At 36.3% G+C, this 24,977-nt stretch overlaps 1 protein-coding gene across 4 annotated transcripts in view; it reads left to right on the plus strand.

The window, feature by feature from the left end:
- Window positions 1-24,699, plus strand: part of Septin7 (septin 7) — a 64,213-nt gene extending 39,514 nt beyond the window's left edge. For all 4 annotated transcript variants that reach the window (XM_036192248.1, XM_036192249.1, XM_036192251.1 and 1 more), the window contains exons 7-14: window positions 3,200-3,317; window positions 6,410-6,502; window positions 7,949-8,045; window positions 9,650-9,701; window positions 14,489-14,614; window positions 19,550-19,685; window positions 21,980-22,119; window positions 23,633-24,699. In XM_036192248.1, the coding sequence (XP_036048141.1) occupies window positions 3,200-3,317; window positions 6,410-6,502; window positions 7,949-8,045; window positions 9,650-9,701; window positions 14,489-14,614; window positions 19,550-19,685; window positions 21,980-22,119; window positions 23,633-23,672 (802 nt within the window). In that variant the 3' untranslated portion in view covers window positions 23,673-24,699. The remainder of the gene's footprint in view (window positions 1-3,199; window positions 3,318-6,409; window positions 6,503-7,948; window positions 8,046-9,649; window positions 9,702-14,488; window positions 14,615-19,549; window positions 19,686-21,979; window positions 22,120-23,632) is intronic.
- Window positions 24,700-24,977: the final 278 nt, after the last annotated feature.

Consider the following 24,977-nt stretch of genomic DNA (forward strand, 5'->3'; position numbering starts at 1 on the left):
TAGAAAATATGTGTAATTAGTATTTGTTCTTTGGCCTTTATTTTGTTATGGGCTTTGAAGTAAAATAATCTTTTCTATTAATGTGGGTCTATCTTCTAAAAGTTATATATAAAGGTCTTTCTATTGTTTAAAAACTAATTTGTTCAATTGAACATTTTGGTGCATGTAATCCCAACATTTGGGAGTTAAGAGGAATGAGAATCAGGACTTCAGGTTGGCTGTATAGTGAGTTCAAGACTAGCCTAGGCTATATAGGACCTTACCTTAAAACACAAAACAGCTACCCATCTTTGAATTTGTTATTAATTTATGCTTAGAAAACTAAATGGATAGAGGAAAAATTACAACCACCATATTGAATTAATTTCTTTTTTTTGTTGTTCTTGATTTGTAAGCATCTGATATTTATATACTCATTTAAAAGTTTTATTGAATGAAGTTTTTACCATTTTCCCTACACTTTAGGTTTTAAACTGGTTTCAGTGTTCTTTGGTCCTGTTTTTATGTAGGACTTTTTCTTATTTCAACTGTCTAAATCGGTCTGTCCTGGGATGTGCTGTGAGCCCCCCTCCCCCCATCTCCCCAGTGCTGCAGTTGCTCACTCATACTCCCCAGCTGCAGGACTTGGTTTACACTTAAGACACTGACTTCTGACTCCCTGACATACCTACTATAAGTATCTTTCTTAAAAGTTGTGATACCATATGCTAAATGTATAGTTTTAAATAATAGAATTAAAGCAGAACTTAAGTTTTGCTTTTAAATATAAAATCCTTGGTGTAAGTATGAAAACTGAAAATTTGATGTTGATTGTTTGCTATTAAGATTCACTGACGTTTTAAACTGAATTTTACCTTTGTTCCTGTTTAAATAGGAATAATACTTTACAAACCTGTGATATAATTGCTTAATGAAGTGGTGGGCATTTACGTTTTTCATGAGCATAAACTGGGAAATGGTGCATAAATATTTGCTTATCTAAGATTGAATAGACCACAACTTTTTTTATGTAGTGTTGTATGTAAGGATGAGAAGAAGCAAATCTCAATTTGGTCCTAAGGATGGTTTCTTTTGGCAGTGGTGAGGTGAATATGTTTACAGGTAGTGCAGATGATGGAGGCTGTCCAGCCATACTTTTCCTATAGTGCTTTATGTTCTGACTGCCAGAACATCCCATAGTTTAAGATAAAGAGAGTCAAAGTAGGTCTCTTTACTTCATGTTTCTGTTCTGATTGGATTAGACTAGTTGGCCTTACTACCATACAAGAGAATACTTACTACATCGGGCCTCACACTTCCTGTTTTTAATAATTTAAAAAAATACTACTTATTAAGTATTAGTCAATAAAAATATGAGCCTGGCGGTGGTGGTACACGCCTTTAATCCCAGCACTTGGGAGGCAGATGCAGGTGGATCTTTCAGTTTGGGGCCAGCCTGGTCTCCAAAGCGAGTTCCAGGAACGGCGCCAAGCTACACAGAGAAACCCTGTCTTGAAAAAACAAAACAATAAATAAATAAATAATAAAAATAAATAAAAGGAATGCCCTTTGGAATATTTCCATTATCTTGTCTTATTACTGTGGTGCATTAATTTTAGTCCCTGGAACATTCTAGGTATGTAGATTCAGTCTCCACTATGGCTTCTAAAGGACATGTGACAATGATAGCATTTTACTTCTTTTGTCAACAGATATTTAGGGACCTTTACTACCTTTGCTAGGTGCTAAAAACACAGATGAATGAGATAAAAACACTCAACTAAAAGGTTCTTTTAGTGTTAGAAGGGAAAAACCAACACAGGGCAAATGTTTAGTGCTCATCACATAAAATACTGTGACCACTTAGAAGAGGTTTTTCTTCTTCATCTGGAAAAGGATTCTATGCAGATATTTGACTGTCAGCCATGTCCAAAAAAAAGAATAAGGATGAGGGAAGCAAAATAGATGGAGTATGAGACTGAAGAATGTTCAGGCAGGGGTTGTAACCTATGACACTTCCAAGTATGGAACTTTTAAGGAACTGTGAGAAGTTAAAAACATCCTGGCACATTGGAATGAAAGGTGGTTAAGGAGAAAGTATTTTTCTTCACAATCTTAGTGAGCCACAGCAGCTAAGGAATATGGCTTTCAGTAGATAGTTAGACAAGTAACAAATGATTCTGTCAGATTGAGGTGGCAGTTGTGTGCATGGTGTGCTGGGAAACCAGAAAGGCTTATGTAGTTGTCCACTGTGTAGATCTCGGTGGCCTGAACTGAAGTGTTGAAAATGAGTCTATGTTTCTGTGTTTGTACATATGTGTCTTTCATGCAGGTCTTGGTATATCTTAGGAATGAGGAATAGAAGAGCAAGCAGTCCTAGGTGTTGGGGTTAAGTGTTTGGATACATTGAGAGAAAAATGGAGATGCAGATTGAGGTCTTGATTCTGAGGAACATGGCATATTGTGGGAGCATAAAAACTGGGTTAGACAGTATATTGACCATCAGAGTGAAGTTTTGATTGGGTATAGATTTGGTAATTTTGGGACCTAAGTGATTGTGGTGATGTTAGTCGTACAGAATGTAGGGTTAAAAATTGAAGGTGACCTAGCAGAGAATTCTGAAGAAATCGAATGTTACAGATGTAGCATATATATAGAGAGAGTCCTAAGGATTCTAGAAGAGCAGATGACAGAATAATATTTTAGATGCTGCATTCTGGGCAAATTAGTGATGGTAAGTGCCATAGTGGAAGTATTTGGTCTTGAAAGTATAGAGCCAAAGCCAGATTATGATGGACAGAGAGGTATGTTGAAGATTGACTTTTTAGCATTTTGTCTGAGAAAGATAATTGACAGCAAGCATTGTATATACTGAAAAAGGACTACCATTTTTCTCGGAAAAAAAAAAAAAACACACAAAACAAAAAACTCCACCCACCTTGTAAACCTTAATAAATATAAAGCTGATTCTAGGAAATTCTGTTAGGAGGCTTTCTGGTTTTTTCCAGTTCCTCTTTAGGGACAAAACTTAATGACCAGGGTGTTTCAAAGGCAAGAGTCAAAAAGCCTTCTTAACTACTCCGTTGCTTCTTAAAAGTCTTGTTCTGCCTGTTGGCTGACCCAGTATATCTTCAGAGTGTTTCTGATGATTGTATTTAATGTGAAGAATCTATTTCTTCAAACAGATGGATTCAGTCATATTAAATACTATATATTTCAGACTTAAACCATTGGATATTGAATTTATGAAACGTTTGCATGAAAAAGTGAATATCATCCCACTAATTGCCAAAGCAGACACACTCACACCAGAGGAATGCCAACAGTTTAAAAAACAGGTAAGCAAGAATGAATTAACTTTTGGGTTTCCCACTACTCTTTTAATTGATAGTTGTTATTATTTTTAGTACAGTATAGTCTATTTATCTTCTAGCTTTAGTTTGCTGTCCTCATAAGCATATGCTTTTTCTATTTTCTCTTGAATCTTAATGTTGTTTATATTACTTAATAAAATAACTATTTAGAAGATAATACATGTTAATGTATATATGTATATACACACATACATACATACATACATTTAAGCTTCCTCCCCCAAACTCATGCTCTATTATTGCAAAAATAATTCCCCTCCCTCATTTTGGGGGGGTTGTTTTTTGAGACAGAATTTTTCTGTGTAGCCTTGGCTATCCTGGAACTCTAGACCAGGCTGACCTCAAATTCACAGAAATCCATCTGCCTTTCCTTCCTGAGTGCTGGGATTAAAGGTGTGTGCCACCACTGCCAGGCTGTAATAATATTCTTAATGATACATTTTTCTCATTTTGTTGTATTTGCTTTGTTATATATGGCATTTGTGAAATCTAAGTTAAGTTTCTGAAAGTCTGTCTATTCCAATAGTCTATTTTTTATTTTAGGCCAATATTTAGAAAAATAACAATTTTGTATTATATTCAAAATAAGCCTTAGAGTTTTGTTACCTTATTATTTTTGTAAGCTTCTGTGTAACAAATACTTTTAAAACCTTTTAAATATAATTTTAGAATACCTTGAAACTTTTTACAAAATGAAAAATGTTCTTGAAGTGTTAAATTCATATGAATTTTGGCATTTTAAATACAGTTTTTGCTACTAATATTTTCACCACAGGTAAGTTTTCTCTTCCTTTTCCCCATCTTCTTCCTGTTCATTCTTTCCCTTTTCATCCATCCTCTCCCCTTTCTTCATTTCTTCCTCTGCCCTTTTTCCTCCTCCTTTCCTTTTTTCTTCATTGTTATTTGAGATGGAGTCCCAGACTGGACTAGGCAATTCTTTTGTCTTTACCTTAAGTTTCTGCCTTGAGTAGTCTGAATCTTTTTATGGATTTATTCTGAGAAGTTAGAGGTAAAAGGATGGTTTAGTAATGATTTCTACTTTCAGACTGATCACATACCTACTGGGCTCCCCACCCCTCTTTTTGTTCTTCCTTTCACTCATCATTGAATCCAAGGCCTTTGGTGCTTACCTCGGTATTGTGCTTCTAGCCTCAAGTTTCTTTTCTGTATCTTAGAGCCAGGTTTCTTACTCAGGAAATCATTTGGAATTTTTCTCAAATAATTTTTGAACATAATCCCTACCAATTAGTTCTATAAGGAAGTTAGCATTTATTTTGAAAATGCTCAATTACATAATTTTTGTGCATAACTTCTGATCAAGGACCACTGCTGTTAAAGCTAGCAATTGTAGTCAGACTTTCTTTGGGCCACTTGCTCCCAAATAATGACAAATTAATCTGTTTATATTAATAATCTACATTCTGCCACTTGCCTCATCGTGACCTCTCCTCAGTAGACAATGTCCAACTTCCTCTGTGTCTCACTAGCGAGCACCTGCCTTGCTGATTTTTTCCCCCTAAGAGTTCCTCTTACTTCACGGAAGTCCCTCCTATCTCTCCTGCTTACCTATTGGCCATCCAACTCTTTATTAAACCATTCAGAAGGTTCCTTAGGCAGGTGAGGTAAGAGTCTCTTCATACAGTGTGATTAACTATCTGGCGACAGCTGTTGTATCTATTTCTTGGTTAGTCATCATTTATTTCTTTCTTTGTGTTTGTTTGTTTTTGTTTTGTTTTTAAGACAGGTATCTGTCTATGTAGTCTTCACTGTCTGGAACTCACTCTATAGACCAGGCTGCCCTTAAACTCACAGAGATGCTCTTGCCCCTGCCTCCTGAGTGCTGGGATTAAAAGCATGAGTCACTATGCCAAGTATCATTTATTTTCACTGTTTGTTCTTCAAGACGGGGTCTCACTGGAGCTCTGGTTGTCCTGGAACTCACTATTTAGACCAGGATGGCCTCATGAACTCACAGAGATCCACTTACCTTCTAAATGTGGAGATTAATGGTGTATGCCACCTCACCTGGCCATTGGTTTGCTTTTAAAGTAGATACATGCCCATTGTTAAAGGCATGGTCCTATTGATGGCCATTGATAACTTATTCTTTTTTGAGATAGACTCTCTTCAGCCTAGGCTAACAAGAAACTCTCAGTACTTTGGTCTCAGCTTCCCAAGTGCTAGTATTACAGGTGTGTACCACCATGCAGGGCTTTTATTTGTGTCTGTTTAGTATAGTAGTCACATAACTAACTCGTTTTGTTTATAGCCCTTATAGTGCTATTAGAGACTCTTGCTGTGAGAGCAGCACTATAGTAAGAGTACAACTAGGGAGGGTGTTTTTGGAGTCTTAAAGTTCTTTACTTCTAGTGTGTGTTTTCTCCTTGCTTGCTTGTCTAGGCTTTGATTTATGTATGTACTCTTGTTCATGTAATGACTTTCTCTGTTAGAATGTAAACCCTCTCCTGGGACTAATGTTGTGTTTTTCCTTACCCTTTTCTACTACTTTTAGATGACTTTAAGCTCTGTTGCTTTAGCTTTTATAGAAAGTTATAATAAGAGAAAGGATCTCATTCATTTTAAACAAATGACAAAAAGCTATTATAATAGAGACTAGCTGGAAAAATGGCATTCTAGAATATTCTTTCCTTTTTAGAATTCTTTTTTGGGATGACAGCCATAGGGTCTTCTGACACTTCCGAAGTAATTGAATTTAAACATATTAAATTTCATTTTGTTCTGTGTGTGTGTGTGTGTGTGTGTGTGTGTGTGTGTGTTACACATGTCATGTCATACATGTGGATGTTGGAGGATAATTTTGTGGAATTGGTTTATTTCTTTCTGCCTTTCTCCTTCTACCTTTATAAATCTCCTAGACTTGTATGGGAAGCACCTTTACCATCACTCCCTATTCCCCAGTAATGGGTTTTAGTATTTAAATATGAACTACAAAGAACCAGAAACTGAAGTGTCTCATTAAAATCCAGGAAATAGTTAGGAAAAATACTGCTAATGTCATAATTATATTTGGTGCCCTTTCTCTACTTCTGTTTTAGATAATGAAAGAAATCCAAGAACATAAAATTAAAATATATGAATTTCCAGAAACGGATGATGAAGAAGAGAATAAGCTGGTTAAGAAGATAAAAGTAGGTTCTTTTCTATGCGCAGTGAAGTGTTTGGGCCTTCTAATGGTACTCTAATGTGAAAGAACAAAAGTGTCATTTTTAAAATAGTTGGCTTACATAAACAAACATGGATATTTCTTAATGTTTATGAACTTTACAGTTACCTTTGATTAGCAACATATAGAGCAGGGCATTGCACAGAGTAGGTGGGTGAATCCCATCACAAATGGTTTTTAGTTAAGTGGTTTCAAATTTATATACATTTTTTTTTTTCCTCCTTAAGAAAAACATGATTTAGCTGGGCGGTGGTGGCACAGAGCCAGGTGGATCTCTGTGAGTTCGAGGCCAGCCTGGGCTACCAAGTGAGTTCCAGGAAAGGCACAAAGCTACACAGAGAAACCCTATCTCGAAAAACCAAAACAAACAAACAAACAAACATGATTTAATTTGTTGTTGGCATCCATCCCCATCCTGTCTTCCCCTGCCTCCCTCCCCCTTCCCTGGCCCAGTTTCTCTATGTAGCCCTGACTGTCCTGGAACTCGCTCTGTAGACCAGGCTGGCCTCAAATTCATAGAGATCCACCTGCCTCTGCCTCCTGAGTGCTGGGATTAAAGGCGTACACCACCACACTTGACTTCTAAGTTTGTGTGTTTTAATTTAAAATTGTTTTTTAGTACCTGGAGCTAAAGTGATTTAGTGAATACTGGTCTTATGTACATGCATAATCTAATTACTATATAATTGCTAGAATATTTATGCCTCACAAATGAAGAAGAAAATAGCTTCTTCTATATTTCTAGCAGCCATGAAAATAATGAAAAGTTATACTCTGCATTAAAAATGATTGAATACAATTCCAAAAGTGAGTTTGAGATTCTGAACTTGCAGTTTAGAAAATAGAATATTTCCTGTAACTCATATTGTTAAGGTTAATGATCAGATAGATTCATGCATGATCTTAATCCCTTTTTGCTTTTCTCCCAAATACCAATATATTTTTTATTCTATGTTTCTCAATATGAGACAATTTTTAAAGTAAAATTTAACAATTAATTTGACCAATGCATGCCATATTATTCTTAAAATTTCAACAAAAGTGCAATTTTATCTATTATTTTTACCTTGGTGGTAATACTGTTTGAATAACTTAATTTCTAAGCTGGACATGGTGGTGCCTGCCTTTAATCCCAGCATCTGAGAGACTGAGTCAGGAGGAGCTATGTGAGTTTGAGGCCAGCTTAGTCTACAGAGTGAGTTCCAGGACAGCCAGGGTTACACAGAGAAACCCTGTCTCAAAAAACCGAAAACCAATTTCCTCAATATTTATTGCTTGGCCAATAAGAGTTAATATAGGAACTATCCAAATGATTTTTTTTTTTTTGTTAATGTGTTGACTATTGAAAATTATATATAATTGCATCATGAGTACTATAGAGATCTCTTTACAATAACACTTTGTTTTATAGGATCGTTTACCTCTTGCTGTGGTAGGTAGTAATACTATCATCGAAGTTAATGGCAAAAGAGTCAGAGGAAGGCAGTATCCTTGGGGTGTGGCTGAAGGTAAGGTTCTTTTCAATGGTAACTAGTATAAGGTCTCATGAAGGTGCTGAAATGTGTAGCGTATGTAATAAAAATGATGCAGTGTATGATGCACTCTGGACGTTCAGTTGTCTTTGCTCCACTTGCCTATGCCTGCACCACCATCAAGCCAGTTTCTGTCTTGTTTGAAAGCTTGCTTATAGTGCAAGGGTTTCCCTTGCTCTAAGGTTATTTCCTAGGATCTAGTGAATCATTGAAAATTGAGCAGTTTGGAGAGAGCCAGCCACAATCATGACCAGTGCCTCTTCTTTCCTCAAGGAGAAGGTCAACTTTTTCAGTTACTTTACTAGCTTGTTGGTTTTTCAATGCCAAGAAACTCTTAGTGATGACATCAAACCCCAGAAATCCCATTAGCAATAGAAATATTTCTATAAGCTTGTGTTCATTATATTAGTTTAATCTAATACTTAATCTCTACTGTACTAGTTAGAGTTGCTGTTTGATATATGTGTTGATATTTTGAATAATTGTATAATTTAAAAAAAATCATGCCCTGACTTTATCTGTTATTTTGCCCAAGGACACTCAACTTTGTTGCCAGATGACTTGCAATTACTGACTTAAGGCTTTAGACCTTTCATGTCCTTTAGAAGTATGGACTGAAACAATTGCTTTACTTATAGGTGTTTTTTCCCCCCCACTTCCTTTCTATCCCCATTTAGTGTTTTTTTTTTTTATTTTTATTTTTATTGTTTGTTTGTTTTCTTTCTTTTTTTAAAAGATAAAAAATCTTAGAGCTCTTGACTAGCCTTTTCATTTTGATTGTCCTAAGGAGGTTTCTAACATATTCAACCACAGCATAAAGTTTTTGTTTGTTTGTTTTTGTTTTTGAGGCAGGGTTTTTCTGTGTAGCCTTGGCTGTCATGGAACTTGCTTTGTAGATAAGGCTGGCCTGGAACTCACAGAATTCTATCTGCCTCTGCCTTCTGAGTGCTGCGATTAAAAGTGCGTGTTACCACCTCCCAGCTAAGGTTTTTTTGTGCTGCGCCCCCCCCCCCCCCCCAGCTGAGAACCTAACCAGGGCCTTGTGCTTGTTAGGCAAGCGCTCTACCACTGAGCTAAATCCCCAACCACTAGCTAAGGTTTTTTTAATGTATCATATAATGAATATATTCTGTACTGATAAGGAGTAAGTGCATCTTTCTTCTTTCAGATTGTATTTATTTCTAGAGGGCTCATTCATTACATGGCTATCACTTAGGATTAAACTACATGAAGAAAGGCTGGGGAGGTGGTTTAGTAGATAAAATGTTCATTGAGAGATCCTGCCTCTATAAATAAAACTGAGAGTGGAGGAAACAGCTGATCTCAACCTTTCCTTCACAGATACATGCACATGCATATGACATACATACACACAAAAGTAATATTTTTTAAAATGCTATAATAGTAATATTTGGGTACATTTGCCTATTATTCCCTGGAGTTCTATGGTGGTATTAAAGTTTAATAAAATTCTCGTGTAGGCAGTTTGAATATTTTGTCCTTGGTTTTATTTCCTTATTCCTATGAAAAGATAAGCTTTATTAAAATTAATGTGTGTGGTCTGTTTTCTTTTTCTGCAGTTGAAAATGGTGAACATTGTGATTTTACAATCCTAAGAAATATGTTGATAAGGTAAGTATCTGAGCAACAATAAAAATAGCAAAGATTTTTTTTAGCACCATAAATAAAGTTAGTTTGAAAGATTGTACCTCTGTAAGTGGAGCTACTTTAAATTGACAGCTTCATTCTCCTGTTGAAGTATTAATAATGCGTGGCAGTGACTTACATTGTTTATCCAAGGTTTCAAAGTCATTAGCAAAAATATAAAGCAGGTTTTAAGGTGAGGAATACAAAGAAAAATTGGTCTCATACCTTTTTTTTGTCAACAGTCTTTTTTAAAAAATTTTTTATTTATTCTTCTCTCGGACAATATGTTCTGAGTGCAACTTCTTCTCCCTCTACCCTTTCCACTCTCCCCCCCCCCACCATCTCCCCTTTCTCCCAGTTCACCCCTGATAACCCAGTCTTCCCTCAAAAAAGAACAGACTTCCCAGAAACATCAACTGAACATGGCACAACAAAATACAATGATACTAGGCTGGGCAAGGCGACACAGTAGGAGGAAAAGGGTCCCCAAAACAGGCGAAACAGACAGAGACGCCCCCAATTCCCACTGTCAGAAGTCCTCCAAAACACCAAGCCAACAACCATAACATATGCAGAGGACCCAGCTCAGACCTATGCAGACTCTGTGGTTGCTGCTTCAGTCTCTGAGCTCCTATGTTTGATTTCATGGCCTGTGCTCTCCTGGTGTCCTCAACCCCTGGTTCCCACAGTTTCTCATTCTCTTTTCTGTGGAGTTCCCCAAGCCCTGAGTGGAGGATGCCAACAGAGAAAAAGAAGTATTTTGAATGTTAAAGGTACACAGGTTAGTAGCTGGTACATGGAGCATTTTAATGTACTGGAACTTTATAAGCAAAACCAGTCTTCCTACTAGTTCTTTAAACTAGATTTCCTGATTCTGAAAGAGAAGAGAAGTTAGGAGAGCAGGACATAAGGAATATTTTGATGAGAGAAACCCAAGGACTTGAATTAGAGTAGCAGCAGCAGAGGAGAGAAATAGTGGAATTGGAGATGATAGGAGCAGAGGGGTGATCAGAATGAGCTAGATAGAGTGTTTTCATGTTAATCTATATTACATCCCTTTCTGTTCACTTTCTTCTTTTATCTTGTTTTCCCCAAGCCCTTGGCATGTACTCTCCAGAAGCTTTGGTTTGAGATGTATGTCATAAGTTGATGTATTTATTTTCACACTACTGTTCATTTTCTCAGTACACAGGAATCTCATCTGCACTGAAGAAACTATAATACATTTATGAATGATAATTGGAAATCATGGAATAGTAGGGTCATTATCATAATGAAAACGATATTTTATAAAACTCAAACTTCTCCCTCAGAAGCTATACAGTCAATGAGAGAAAGTTTGACATCAAAGGATTCAGCATCTTTTTCAAGGGAACACATGGCCAGGTTTCTCTGGCAGGAAGTAGATGATAGAACAGAGATTTAAAAAATGGGTTTACTAGGCTTCACATTGTAAGAGCATATCAAGTATGTATGAAGGGAAGCCTTCACAGTAGTATTAGAATACATGCTTTAGGTTCTAGTACCAATTGTTCTTTCTTGTTTTGATTCTTATAGAGCAACTTCTAAAGAACACAGTACCTCATTCAGTAGGACATGGTGGTGCACTATCTTTTATCTCAGTGATAGGTAGGCAGAGGCAGGTGGACTTTGGTGAGTTGGAGTTCAGCCTAGTCCACATGAGTTCTAAAGCAACATCTGAGATCCTGTTTCAAAACAAACAAACAAACAAACAAACAAACAAACAAACACAATGTCTCAAGACAGCATGTAAGGACTGTTGAAATACATAATTATGTTCCATCTGGATTTTAAATATACTATGCTTGACACTGTTGTATTACATCACTTTTTTTTTGTGTATTTTAAAATATATAATCAGTAATTACCTACATATCTCAAACATTGTAGAAGGGACCCAGAAGATACTTTGAATGTGCATAGCCTCAGAACTGGTAAGGAGGAGTCCCTAGTATAAGTATTGCAGAGGAAATTGACCAGCCTGTAGGAGGATTTAATAAGTGCATCCTCAAGGACCCAGGTTCAATTCCTAGCACCCCACATGGTAGTTCACAAATCTCTAAATCTAATTCCAGGGAATCCAGTACACTGTTCTAGCTGCCACAGGTAATGGGCACACAACTGATACACAGACATACATCATACACATAATATAGAAATAAAATTTTTAGTATAATATGCTATAAATAAAGGTGTTTATAAAAGTATTTCATGTAGCTACTGTCTCCCCCCACCCGAGACAGGGTTTCTCTGCAGCTTTGCGCCTTTCCTGGAACTCACTTGGTAGCCCAGGCTGGCCTTAAGCTCACAGAGATCCGCCTGGCTCTGCCTCCCAAGTGCTGGGATTAAAGGCGTGCGCCACCACTGCCCGGCGTAGCTACTGTTTTTAAGATGAAGGCACCTACTGGTTATTTAATAAATATTTGAAGAAAGGAAATGTCAATGTCAGTCTAAGTCTAAGTCTCAATTACCTGACAGGCCAAAGTTAGGAGTTAGACTTGCTTCTAAGAGAGATGTAAATTCAAAAAATTTTGCTAAATAAGAACTGGCTGCTCTAGGCAAACCAAGGAAAGCAGCTAAAGAAGAAAGATGAAACACTATTTTGAGGGAGGGTGTAGGGACGGGTGGCACAGAAATCACATAGAACAAGAAAATAAGGAGAGGAGATAGCAGTGATATCAGCAGTGGAAACTTAGAAAAACAAATTCCTGAAACTAGAGAAAACTGCTGATTTTCCAGATGGAGGAGTGGATTGAAAAAAATAAAACGTGAATAGAAGTAAATGCAGTTTTATACCCAGCCTCTAAATGTCAGAATAAGACAGTTGCAGAGCAGTAGTTTAGTGAATAGATAATCACTGTGCTGACACTAATACAGGACTTCAACAGTATCTTATTTTTATTTATAAATTTTCTTTACTATAATGTTTCTTAATGATAGAGTGATTAAATGAGTATTAAATTACAGAAAATACTGTTTTTTTTTTCTTTTGTTTTTAATTTTATTGTAGTTTTAGGTAATGTCTAAAGCAGCTCAGCCTGGCCTTGAACTTTCTGTGTAGCTGAGGCTGGCTTGCTGAGCTGATCCTGCTGCTTCCATTTCCCAAATGTTTGAATTACAGATGTGCACCACCACACCCTGCTAGAAATATTGTTTCATGTTAGCATCATACAATTATCCTTAGTCTCCACCTGGAGACACTTACACAGTGATACATTCTTAAATACTATTTATCTTATCTTCTGAATGTAATTATTACATTTTTAAAAGATCCTATTATCTGGTATTCATCTGTGTCAAGAGTACAGAAGAGATACATGTTTATGTTAAAGATAAGCTCACAATATAGTTAAATACATAATTTGTTATCACTTATGACTTAATTCCAGTCCCAAAAGATCTAACAAATTAGCATGAACTACTGCATTTCACCTGCCAGGTGTTGTAGGGATTGGGGACTGCCCAACTATACTGAAGTAGAAGTAGTAGAAGCTTAGGGGTAACTGTTGAGGTTGGAAGAGAAGACGAGTGGATTGGTAGATGGGTTACAAGGAGAGGAATCTGCAAAACCCAAACTTAGTACTGAGAGAAGTAAACTTTTAGAGAACTGCATAGAAATGTCAGATAATAGAAGGTAAGCCAGATAACCAAGTTACTTTGTGTTCATGATGTGGGGAAGATTCTTCATAATGGATGGGATTTGGATATAAGGAAGGACAAGACACTATCTTTATTTTTTAAAATTTTATTCATTCATTCATTCATTCATTCGTTTGTTTGTTTATTTGTTTGTTTGGTTTGGTTTTTTGAGACAGGGTTTCTCTGTAGCTTTGGAGCCTGTCCTGGAACTCGTTTTGTAGACCAGACTGGCCTCGAACTCACAGAGATCCACCTGCCTTTGCCTCCTGAGTGCTGGGATTAAAGGCGTGCGCCACCACCGCCTAGCCTCACTATCTTTATTTTGTCTCCCCAAGGAAGTTGTGATAAAATAATAAAGGTGGTATGGAGGAAGTCCAGAGTGTGATGGGGAATGAGAAAAGGGAGGATTGTTACTTAGTCTTTATCATCTTTAATCATTAAAGAATTGTCATCCTATAAATTGTATACTTTATCCCGTGTCTTGATTTTATATATGATAGAAAAGTTGCCCAAAACAGCACATTCACTGGACAGCTTTGATAAACAGAAAGTTACTCTAAATTAAGATTCACTAGTTGGAGTCAGGCCGTGGTCACCTTTAATCCCAGCACTCAGGAGGCAGAGGCAGGAGGATCTCTGTGAGTTTGAGGCCAGCCTGGTCTACATAGGGAGTTCCAGAACAGCCAGTGCTACACAGAGAAACCCTGTCTCAGAAAAACAAAAAAAACAACAGATTCCCTGGTTGGTAAACAACTTGATAAAGGTCCTTATATAAATTAACCTGTGGAAACTCTGTTACTTTGTTAGTAATTGTATAAAGGAAAACAATTTCTGCTAGATTATGAGAGCTTCAGTAGTAATCCAGTTTTCTTTCTCAATTAAACTATTGAAAATGACTATTTTTTTTGGTAGAAAGTTTCTTCAGTAATTTGAGTAATTCATGGCTCTTGAAAGCTCATTTGGAACCTAAACCTATTTATTTGTCTTGATCTGCTTTGTCTGTAAATGAAAACACGTGAATGTTGTGTCTTGCTTAATATTTTGTCTTGGTGAAATTTTTAATTGTGTCAGAGCCTTTAACATGAGTAGTAACCTCTTGCTGTTTATGACAGAACACACATGCAGGATTTGAAAGATGTTACTAATAATGTACACTATGAGAACTACAGAAGCAGAAAACTAGCAGCAGTGACTTACAACGGAGTAGATAACAACAAGAATAAAGGACAACTTACTAAGTACGTATATATTTTTGTCCAGAAAAAAATGTTTACATGATAAATACGTCATAATTTCCTATCTGAAATTCTTGTTACTAATTAGAAAATTGGTGTGATATTCTCTATTTATAATAGCAGAAAATTATGCTGTTAAATTTTGTCTTGGTAGTTTTATGTCTTTTAATTGTTGGAATGATTATTTTTCTGTTGTTGTTTAAGTAAAGAACTGTATATTTTCTTGCCTTTTTCTGGTCATCTTTATAATTTACATAGTACAGATCAAACCAGGTAAATGTATATTTTATTGAGAAAGTTACAAGCAATTTCTTGGGCTGGTAAAATGGCTCAGCTGTTAAGGGCACTTTGGGGTGCCATTTGGTCTTGTAGCTCGGAAGGTTTGATTGGTGAATTTCTCCTGGTAGCATGCATATTATCCTAGTGAGGATTAAACTTCCAAATTGAATACCAGCTAGATTTCTCCATGTTCCATGACTCAAGTATGAGATGTCTTCATCTGTAGGCTCTTACCAACAAATCTGGAGGGTATATATAACAGCATTGGCAATATCCTGTAATTTGAGGGATTTTTTTAGGGAATTTTATGGGGCCTCATTTGCCAACAAGTCAAAGGGGGGTAATCTCTTCCTGGCACTGGGCATGGTTATTTGGTAGCATAAGTGACTAGTTAGAATATTGCCCCCTGTTATAGGGTAACTTCATTTAAAACCCTTTTATATGTATATTTAGAGAGTGTCTACAGTAGATTTCTATATGGCTCTTTCAGGCCTTTATTGTTAGCTGTCTTTTTCTGTACTTCCTCCTACACTACCCTCCATACCCTCTTTAATCCTTCCTGTTACGTTTCTCCTCTTTCTTTCTTCACAACACTGTATTGTATTTCAGCTTCGCTGGAAAATCTCCTTCCTCCCGTTAACCTCTGGAGATATATCCTCCCCTCCCCCCCTCAGCTGAGGACCAAACCCAGGGCCTAAAGCGCTCTATGACTGAGCTGCAGATATTTTACATGAAACACATCTCTAAAGCTTAAAAGTTAACGTCCACCTATGAAAGAAAACATGCCCTGTTTGTCTTTTTGGGTCTGGGTTACCTCACTCAGGGTGATTTTTCTAGTTCCATTCACTTGTCTGCAGATTTCATTAATAGTGTAAATATACGGCATTTCATTATCCATTCATCAGATAGTGGACATGTGGGCTGTTTTCATTTCCTGGCCATTGTGCATAGAACAGCAGTGAATGAAGAGAAGCAGTTCCCTCTGTAGTAAGATATAGGTCCTTTAGGTATATGTCCAAGAGGATTGAGTTGCACAGCATTATTTAGTTTTAAGATCTATTTTCAGTTTTTTGAAGGGCCTCCACACTGATTTCCATAGTAACTGTACCAGTTTGCACTCCCACCAGCAATGACTTAAGTGACCCCTTCCCCCATATTCACACCAGAATCTGCTGTCATTTGTTGTTTTGATTTTGGCCATTCTGATGGGAGTAAGATGATTTCTGCTTATTAACACAGTCTTCACACAAAGTTAATATGTCTGGTTTTATTTTACTTCAGAACTTTGCTTAATTCCTTAATTGATAAAACATAACGTAGGTTTGTACATAGAAATAAGGAGTTTTTCTGTGTATGAAGAAATACCCTTAAGTTCAACATTTTTTCTAATTATGCTGATTACCCCCCCCCCAAAAAAAAAACCACATCTAAATCACAGCAGTACATCATTACATCCTTGTTCTTGTTTGTTTCCTTTCTCTTCTTTGTCCTTTCTGTCTAGCCGCTTGTCCTCTTGATAGGAATAGAGTGCTATGATGGTCAGGTAGCCTAAAACTACAGTTTCATATATGGTAAGATCCTGATTCTTGGATCTTTATACTTTGTCTGTACAAACTTTAGTATAAAAACTTTTCTGTAAATACTTTTCACCATGAAATTTTTTTTCATCTCAGGAATTACTGTTTAATAATACCTATACATAAATTGACTTGATGCTTTAATCTTATCACAATTTTTTTTCCATTTTGAGATTATGATAAAATTATACTATGTCCTTCTTCCCTTGCCTCCATCTAGACCAGCAGTTCTCAACCTGTGCATCACAACCCTATTAAGGGTATTGAACAACCCTTTCATAGAAGTTGCCTAAGACCATTGAAAAACACAGATACTTACATTACAATTCATAACAGTAGCAAAATTACAGTTATGAAATAGTTAATGAAAAAAATCTAACTATATTCAAGGGCCACAGCATTAGGAAGGTTGAGAACCACTGCTCTAGACCCTCCCATTTACTAGCTTCCTCAGTCTCTTTCAAATTCATGATCTCATTTTTCATTGTTGTGACGTGCATGTACCAGGCTTTTTCTCGTGGGCCACCAACCAGCTTCCAAATCATGACACAGACTTACTAGTTTTGAGTGCTCTGCCTAGCTTGGGCACATTTCTGGCTAGCTCTTTTAACTTAATCTGTTTCCTTTTATCTACCTTTTGCCTCAGGGCTTTTTACCTTTTCTTACTTTCTTGTTGTCCCTGTCTGTCTGTCTGAGGGCTCTGTGGTTTCTGGCCCTGGGCATGTCCATTGTTCTCTTGGGCTTTCTCTCTTCTCCTAAGCCTATATCTAAACAAACATCCCTACATCACTAAACAAATGCAGCATCAACAAAAGTAACACACCTTTACACAGTTACTGCAGTGTAAACAAATGTAATACATCCTTGCTTACTTAAAATAATATTCCACAACACATGCATATAGGTATATACATAGATTCCTTAATATATCCTGCTCTGTCTGTATAATGTTACTCCTATATATGTTTTCCGAGCTGACCATTTGGTATTGGATAACCCAGTTTATGTGCTCTTCCCTGGAGAAGACTATTTTTCCCATTCTCATCATTCCTTATTTGCCTGCAGTTCTTTGTGTAGGCCTCATGGGCTTTCCCCCATCACTTTGGCATACCTGTTCTTGTTCAGCTCATGTTTAAGCAGTCATGTTAGTGAGACTATGAATATAGTTTCTGATGTTACTAGGAGACACCATCTCATAGCAAACTCTCTGATTCTCTGGCTCTTACAATCCTCCTCTCACCCCTTTGCACAATGTTTCCTGATTCCCTGGGTACAGGAGTGCTTTATAGGTCAGTTCATTGGGATTGGGTTCTACAACTCTGCATTTTGATTAGTTGTGGTTTTTCTCTAATGGTCTCTTGTTTGTAGCAAAGAGAAATTTTCATGGTGATGAGTGAGAACTACCTGTGGATATAAGGACAAATGTTTAGAGTGTAGTTAAGAATTGGGCTGTTTTAGTAAAGTGGTTCTTGTAGGTTCTCCATCACTAGGTTGTTGCCAGATAGGTTTTCCCCTGGGTTATTGGGTAGGTTTCCAGCACCAGGCATAGTTTCCCTCTTGTTGAACAGGTCTTAAGTTCAGTTAGAGAGCTAGTGATCTATCAAGGCTTGCATGCTGCTGCTACACTCTTAGGGCTGTCATGTTATGCTGGTCATTGTTTTGATTCATAGGCATCATACCTAGGTAGGACTGTTGATTATTTCCCTTCTTTGAAAGCTTGTGTAGCATCTGACACCATGAAAGTTTGTCCTCAGGGCGGAGGCATTCAGGACAGTTGTAGCTCAGAAGCTACAAAATTTTGCAGCAAAGAGATTTGAAACATGAACTTTAATGTCTATACAGTGAACTAGTTTTTTTTTTTATTTATTTAACTTGTTAATGTCTACTCTAGCATGTTTAACTCACTGAACATGCTTGAAACTTAAGACACTAAAATATTTAAGTAAATAGATTTTCATCAGCATTAGTTATAAAGAGCCTAGAAATAGTCTGCATAACCTAAATGATGTTTTAGGTATTGGATGGTAGTCATCTTAAGTATTTCAATTGAGTTACCTTAATAAATTATAATGAATATAGTTGTGACATCAGTAGTTATCTAGAGGAGATTATAATACTTGAAGTTTTAATAAAATTAAATGTTCTCTCTATACTGACTTTGTTAGCTAAGTTTTTGCTTTCCTCACACTGAGAATAATTTTTTAAGGAAAATAAATCACATGACTTTCTGTAGTTCTTTTTTTTTTTTTTTTTTTTAATGTACTTTGGGAATGTTTCTTTTTGGTTTTCCTTCTACAGTTTATTTCAAATATATCATTGTCTTAGTCTGGGGGGTGGTTGGGGGGCGCTTACTATTGGCTGTGATAAAATACCATGGCCAAAAGCAACTTGGGGAGGAACAGGTTTATTTTGCTTACACTTCCATATCACAGTTCATCATTGATGGAAGTCAGGGCAGGTGCTCAAACAGGATAGGAATCTTGAGACAGGAGTTGATGCAGAGGCCAGGGAGGGGTGCTGCTTGCTATCTTGCTCCTTAATGATTATTCAACTTGCCATCTTAGAGAACCCAACACCACCAGTCCAGGGATGGCGGGCTCCCCCCCCCCCCCCATCAATCATTAACTAAGAAAATGACTTAAAGGCTTATCTACAGCTGACATTATAGAGGAATTTTCTCAATTGAGGTTTCCTCCTTTCAGATGACTTAAGCTTGTATCAAGTTACATAAAAACTAGCCAGGACAATCTTCTTTAGACCTGAGGGCAACAAGATTTATACCTTCATAACATTTTATTTTAAGCTTTGCTTCATAGTAATCATTTGTAGAGATTGAGATTTAGATAAACTTCTGTTAACCTTTGGTTATGAGCACATTTTATATTTTACAGTTTTTGAAGGATTCTTTACCCATCTGTTATATAAGACTTGGAATTTGTGTATAAAATGATGTAAATGTTTTTATGCATCCGAATGATAATGGCATCTACAACATCTCATTGTTTTTATCAGTCCATTCAGACTTTAGTATTGCAATTTCCACTTATAGACCTTAATGATTTTTCTTAAATGTTGGTGACAGGAGCCCTCTGGCACAGATGGAAGAAGAAAGAAGGGAACATGTAGCCAAGATGAAGAAGATGGAGATGGAGATGGAACAGGTGTTTGAGATGAAGGTCAAAGAAAAAGTTCAGAAACTGAAGGACTCTGAAGCGGAGGTAATCAGCTTAATTAACAGCCTGTCAGCATTGCTTTTAAATAGTACATTTACTGAAATGTAAATTCTATCTTTATACATTTTCAAAAATAACTTAATATACTAATAAAGTAGAGGAATAAAAGTATTATTTTTATTATAAATTTACATATTTCAGTATGTAAGGACTTAGATACAGTATACTAAATAGGAGGACGAAATAGTCAAAATGCCTTCAATGAATTACTAATTATAATGAACAATAAGAAAAATTGTAAGTCATTGCCTAAACAAACTAGCATTTATGTCACCTGCCAGTAAATGCCAGTAACAGCGCCTTTCTCAGGGAGGGACTTGTGAAGAGAGCTGGGCCAAGTTTTCTTCCCCAATGCCTGTCTATTAGCTGGCTCTACTCCTCTTACTTCCTAGAGCCCCATTCCAATATGCTTACCAACATCCCTGCGATAAAGTTTGTAAAGCTTTATATTTACATATGTAAATATATTTAGTATATGCAGGTAAATTATAGAAACCTTTTTAGCCTTGCTTAATATAATTTATTCCTGAATCCAGTTCTGCTGCAAATACTTGAGACGTAACTGCTAATACTTAGCAGCATAGTATGTCATACGCAGTCCCAAGTTTCTGACGTATATTGTCACTTAGTCCATGGATGTGTAAGGTAGGTATTTCTGTCTATCCTCACTTAGACATATGAGAGGAAAGATAAAATATATTAGTCAATGCTACAGCTGCATAAGTCAGCGTAAAGACAGTATGTGTATGTGTTTTGATTATGGTTGCTGCCCTTGATAACTTCAGGAAGCATATTTTAAACATAATTTATATCCTTTTATAAGATGTAGTTATTTATTTTTTGTGTTTGGGTAAATGCATATCATGGCACAGATATGGAGGTTAGAAGACCACTTGTGAGAACCAGTTCTCTCCTCCTACCATGTGGAGCCTGGGGATTGAACTCAGGTGCTCAGGGCTTGTGGGCAGCCAGCTTTGAGGACTGTTGCTTTTTACTCCTTGAAAATTTTTCTATTCCTCAATACATCTGACCCAAAGATTTCTTGGAAATAACTGATGTGAACTGTGCCTTTTGTGTGTCCTCTCCTTTACATATCATCTCTCTTTCCCAGAGGAAAGTACTGTTCTGAATTGTGTGTATATGATTGCTTTGTATTGGTTTATACCAACTGTGGTACAAAATTTACATTCTCTTGTGCAGATTTGACACACCTTGGAATAAATGTGATTTCCTTTTATAGGAATTAGATGATGTCTTTACAGTAGTAATAAATAAAAAGTTGGGGTTTTGTGGGTTTACAAAATAAAGCAAATTGTATGCAAAATTATATTAAACTTCAAATCCAAGGTACAAATTTACCAATAAATCTTTAGTGCATATAATTCCTGGGCAGCTGAGTAATCTCAACTGTCATATGAGCATCTGGTGTAGTGTGACTTAATCAGCTTTATTTTGTTTAGTGTTTTTTCTTTTTAATTGTTAATTGTTTTCTTCAGAAATAGATTGGCTAGTGCTGCAGTGAAGGTATTTTTTTGATGATCCATTAGATGTAAGCTTTTTGCTTCTGTAGTTAACACCTGTCAGCCAGCAGTTCTATACAGCATTAGTTCTTAGCCTTTGAAGGACCACAGCATTAGAATCATTGGGACCTGCCTGTTGATTGAAAATCCAGATCTCTCCATGTAACACCTGAAGGTTCTAATCTAGTAGATTGAGATTAAGCTTTAGGATTCTGTATTGTTAGCCAGCACCTCAGGTAAAATTTGTATGAATTTTTGGGACCCACCCCTTTACAGGAATTATGGGACATTATCCATTACCAGGATCCATTTGGACTTACAGGTCTTTCACTGACTACTTTCTCTAGCTGCTGGTTTAGATATCTGAACTGGGGATTAGGAGATTTGGGATTAAACCCTTATATTGTTGCCCTCTGGTCTGTAGTCCATAGCTGTTTCCTCTTCTGTAGAGCAGAAGGAATAATGGCTTTTCCCGTTCCACTGCCATTGTTCCTGTGAATTAAGAAAAATGATGAGATAAGTTATCTATAATAAAATATACACAAATACAAGTTTGTTGCTTTTATAAAAAGTGGTTATTTTCTGTTTTCTAAGGTAACTCTCTGGAGTTATTGGCTTGGGTGGCAGATTCTGCAGTGGGAGAAATCTCAGCAGTGCTTTCCAGGTGGCACTCTGGCATTGTGACACAGGTGTGCGTTGACACTAGTGTATCTGTCCTCAATTTCTTAAGCAGTTGTTTCATCTGTGATTCTGATTTAGCTCCAGCGGCGCCATGAACAAATGAAAAAGAATTTAGAAGCACAACACAAAGAATTAGAGGAAAAACGTCGCCAGTTTGAAGAAGAGAAAGCAAACTGGGAAGCTCAACAACGCATTTTAGAGCAACAGAACTCTTCAAGGTAATTAATATCAGGATGCCCAAGAAATAGATGTATTGATATTTAAAAGAACTTTTTACCTATTTATTTTTAAAAATTAAAAATCCATTGTCTATTATACATCTCTTAGTTAGATTTATAGTAATATAATAAAACATCATGACAAACTTTTCAAAGAAAGAGTTTATTTGGGGGCTTACAGTTTTAAATAAAGTGCTCATTAGAGCCCACGCCATCATGGCAGGAGAGAGCTCACATCATGACCCACAAGCAGGAGATAGAGAAAACTAAGTGGGAATGGCATGGGCTTTTGAAACCTCAAAGCCTACTCCCAGTGACACACCTCCTCCAACAAGGCCACATCACCTGATCCTTCTTCCCAAGTAGTTCCACCAACTGGGTGCCAAGTATTCAAATAAAAATGTGAGCTTCTGAGGGCATTCTCATTAAAATCATCATAATCCCCAAGCACAGCTGTTTTCATGGATAAATGTTTTTATATGAATAGGTTCATTTGGTGTACTGTAGTAGTATTTTCTTCAGTCCAAATGTTTTCCATGCTTAATTTTTATAATTATGACTGAGAAGCTTCATTAACAATCTCTACAGGTTTTTGTTTTTGTTTGTTTGTTTGTTTGGTTTGTTTGGTTTTTCGAGACAGGGTTGCTCTATAGACTAGGCTGGCCTCGAACTCACAAAGATCTGCCTGCCTCTGCCTCCTGAGTGCTGGGATTAAAGGAATGAGCCACCACCGCCTGGCCAACAGTTAGCATATCATAATTGATTTCTTACCTCCTCAATTCAAGTGTTGGATAAGATGGTTTGGGGGTGTTGGAATTGAACCTGAGGCCTTGCATATACTAGACCGGAGCTCTGCTCCCCAGCCCTTAGGAGGTGCTTCCATTATATCTTTAGAATACATTCTTTAATGTAAATATGACACCTCTAATTTGTAATACAGCTAATTATCCTCTTACTATGTATAAAACTCAATAGTGTTTCTACATTAGGTTTCTTCTTTTGATCATTAGTGTCATTTAAAATTAAGATGTGATGTCCCTTTGAGGAGTCTTGAATACTCTCTTGGTGAGGTACTTTCTTCACACTTAACCATTTTTGTTGGGCTTTCTTATGAACTTTCTGTCCAAAGAGGAAAATACATTTGTCAAAGCACATACAGTTAAGAGTGCAGATGGCAATAAAAAAAGGCACCCGAGTTGATTTTAAATTTTCTACAATTTATTTTTAGGAAAAAATTTCTTGTAAGTTAAAATGAATAAAGTAGAGCTTTACTTTGTCTTTTACTGCTTATTTTGGAATTTTGTCAAACATTTGATTGTCTAAGAAAATACTAATATGGATTAAAAATTGGTTCACTGTTTACTTCTAAATATTTTAGATTTTTTTTTCTTTTCAATGAAAATGTATTGTTTGGAATACCAGCATAGTTCCATGTGGATTAGCTGTTTCTGCCATTTGTTGCTTTTGTCTTTATAGTGTGACTCATTTTCATTGTTTTCTTTTAATCATTTAGAACCTTGGAAAAGAACAAGAAGAAAGGCAAGATCTTTTAAACTCTATTGACCACCAGTTATGTATTAGTTGCCAATATGCCAGCTTGGACATCAGTGTTTGTTGGATCCGTTTGACCAATTTGCACCAATTTTATCCATAATGATGGATTTAACAGCATGACAAAAATTATTTTTTTGTTGTTGTTCTCGAAGGAGATTAAGATGCCTTGAATTGTCTAGGATATTGTGTACTTAGAAATTAACAGCTCTAAGTACCTTTCTACATTTTCTTTTTTTTTTTTTTAAATTAAAAAGATGTCTTCAGTTTAATGCAAGAAAACATTTTACTGTTGTACAATCATGTTCTGGTGGGTTGATTGTTTACAGAATATTCTAAAATAAAAGGACTCTGGAAGGTTTTCATTGAGGATAAATTGCCATAATATGATGCAAGCTATGCTTCTCTATGATAATTATAATACAGAGGTTCCATTCGATGCAGCCTATACAATAATGTATTTAGTCTAACACAGTGGACCCTATTTTTGACACTTCCATTGTTTAAAAGTACACATGGAAAAAAACCTATATGCTTACAGTGCACCTAGAGCTTTTTATAACAGCCTTTTTTTTTGTTGTTTGTTTGTTTTGGATTCTTTAAATATATATATATATTATTCTCATTTAGTGCCCCTTTAGCCAGAATCTCATTACTGCTTCATTTTTGTAATAACATTTAATTTAGATATTTTCCATATATTGGCCCTGCTAAATAGAATATAGCATCTTCCATATGGTAGGAACCAACAAGGAAACTTTCCTTTAACTCCCTTTTTACACTTTCTGGTAAGTAGCAGGAGGAGAAATGCATTTGTAGATCATTTCTAGGCAAATTGTGAAGCTAACGACCAACCTGTTTCTACCTATACTCAGTCTTTTGTTTTACTAGAAATGGGAATCATGGCCTCTTGAAGAAAAAAAAAAAGTCACCATTCTGCATTTAGCTGTATCCATATATTGCATACCTGTATTTTTTTGTTTGTATTGTAAAAAAATTCACATAATAAACAATGTTGTGATGTAACAAGTGCAGTGTCTTGCATATTCTATAGTAAACTGGCAAGTTGGGAAGACACTTGAAATTATCTCTGAGGGTCTGCTGCATAACTATCTTGGTAAGCACATGCATGAACCAGTTCTCAGAGAGCCAGCACCCTCAGCTATTACTAATGCTTATTAATAAATTACTTCTAAAAATGTTTTCCACTCTTATTTGGATTATGTATACTCTAGAAAGTCCTGCAACTGTTGGGTCTTTCTTTTTTTTTTTTAAGAGTGTAGTGCATTTTCTTACTAAAGTCAAAA

This window comes from Onychomys torridus, chromosome 7 (assembly GCF_903995425.1).
Source record: "Onychomys torridus chromosome 7, mOncTor1.1, whole genome shotgun sequence".
Classification (NCBI taxonomy): Eukaryota; Metazoa; Chordata; class Mammalia; order Rodentia; family Cricetidae; genus Onychomys; species Onychomys torridus.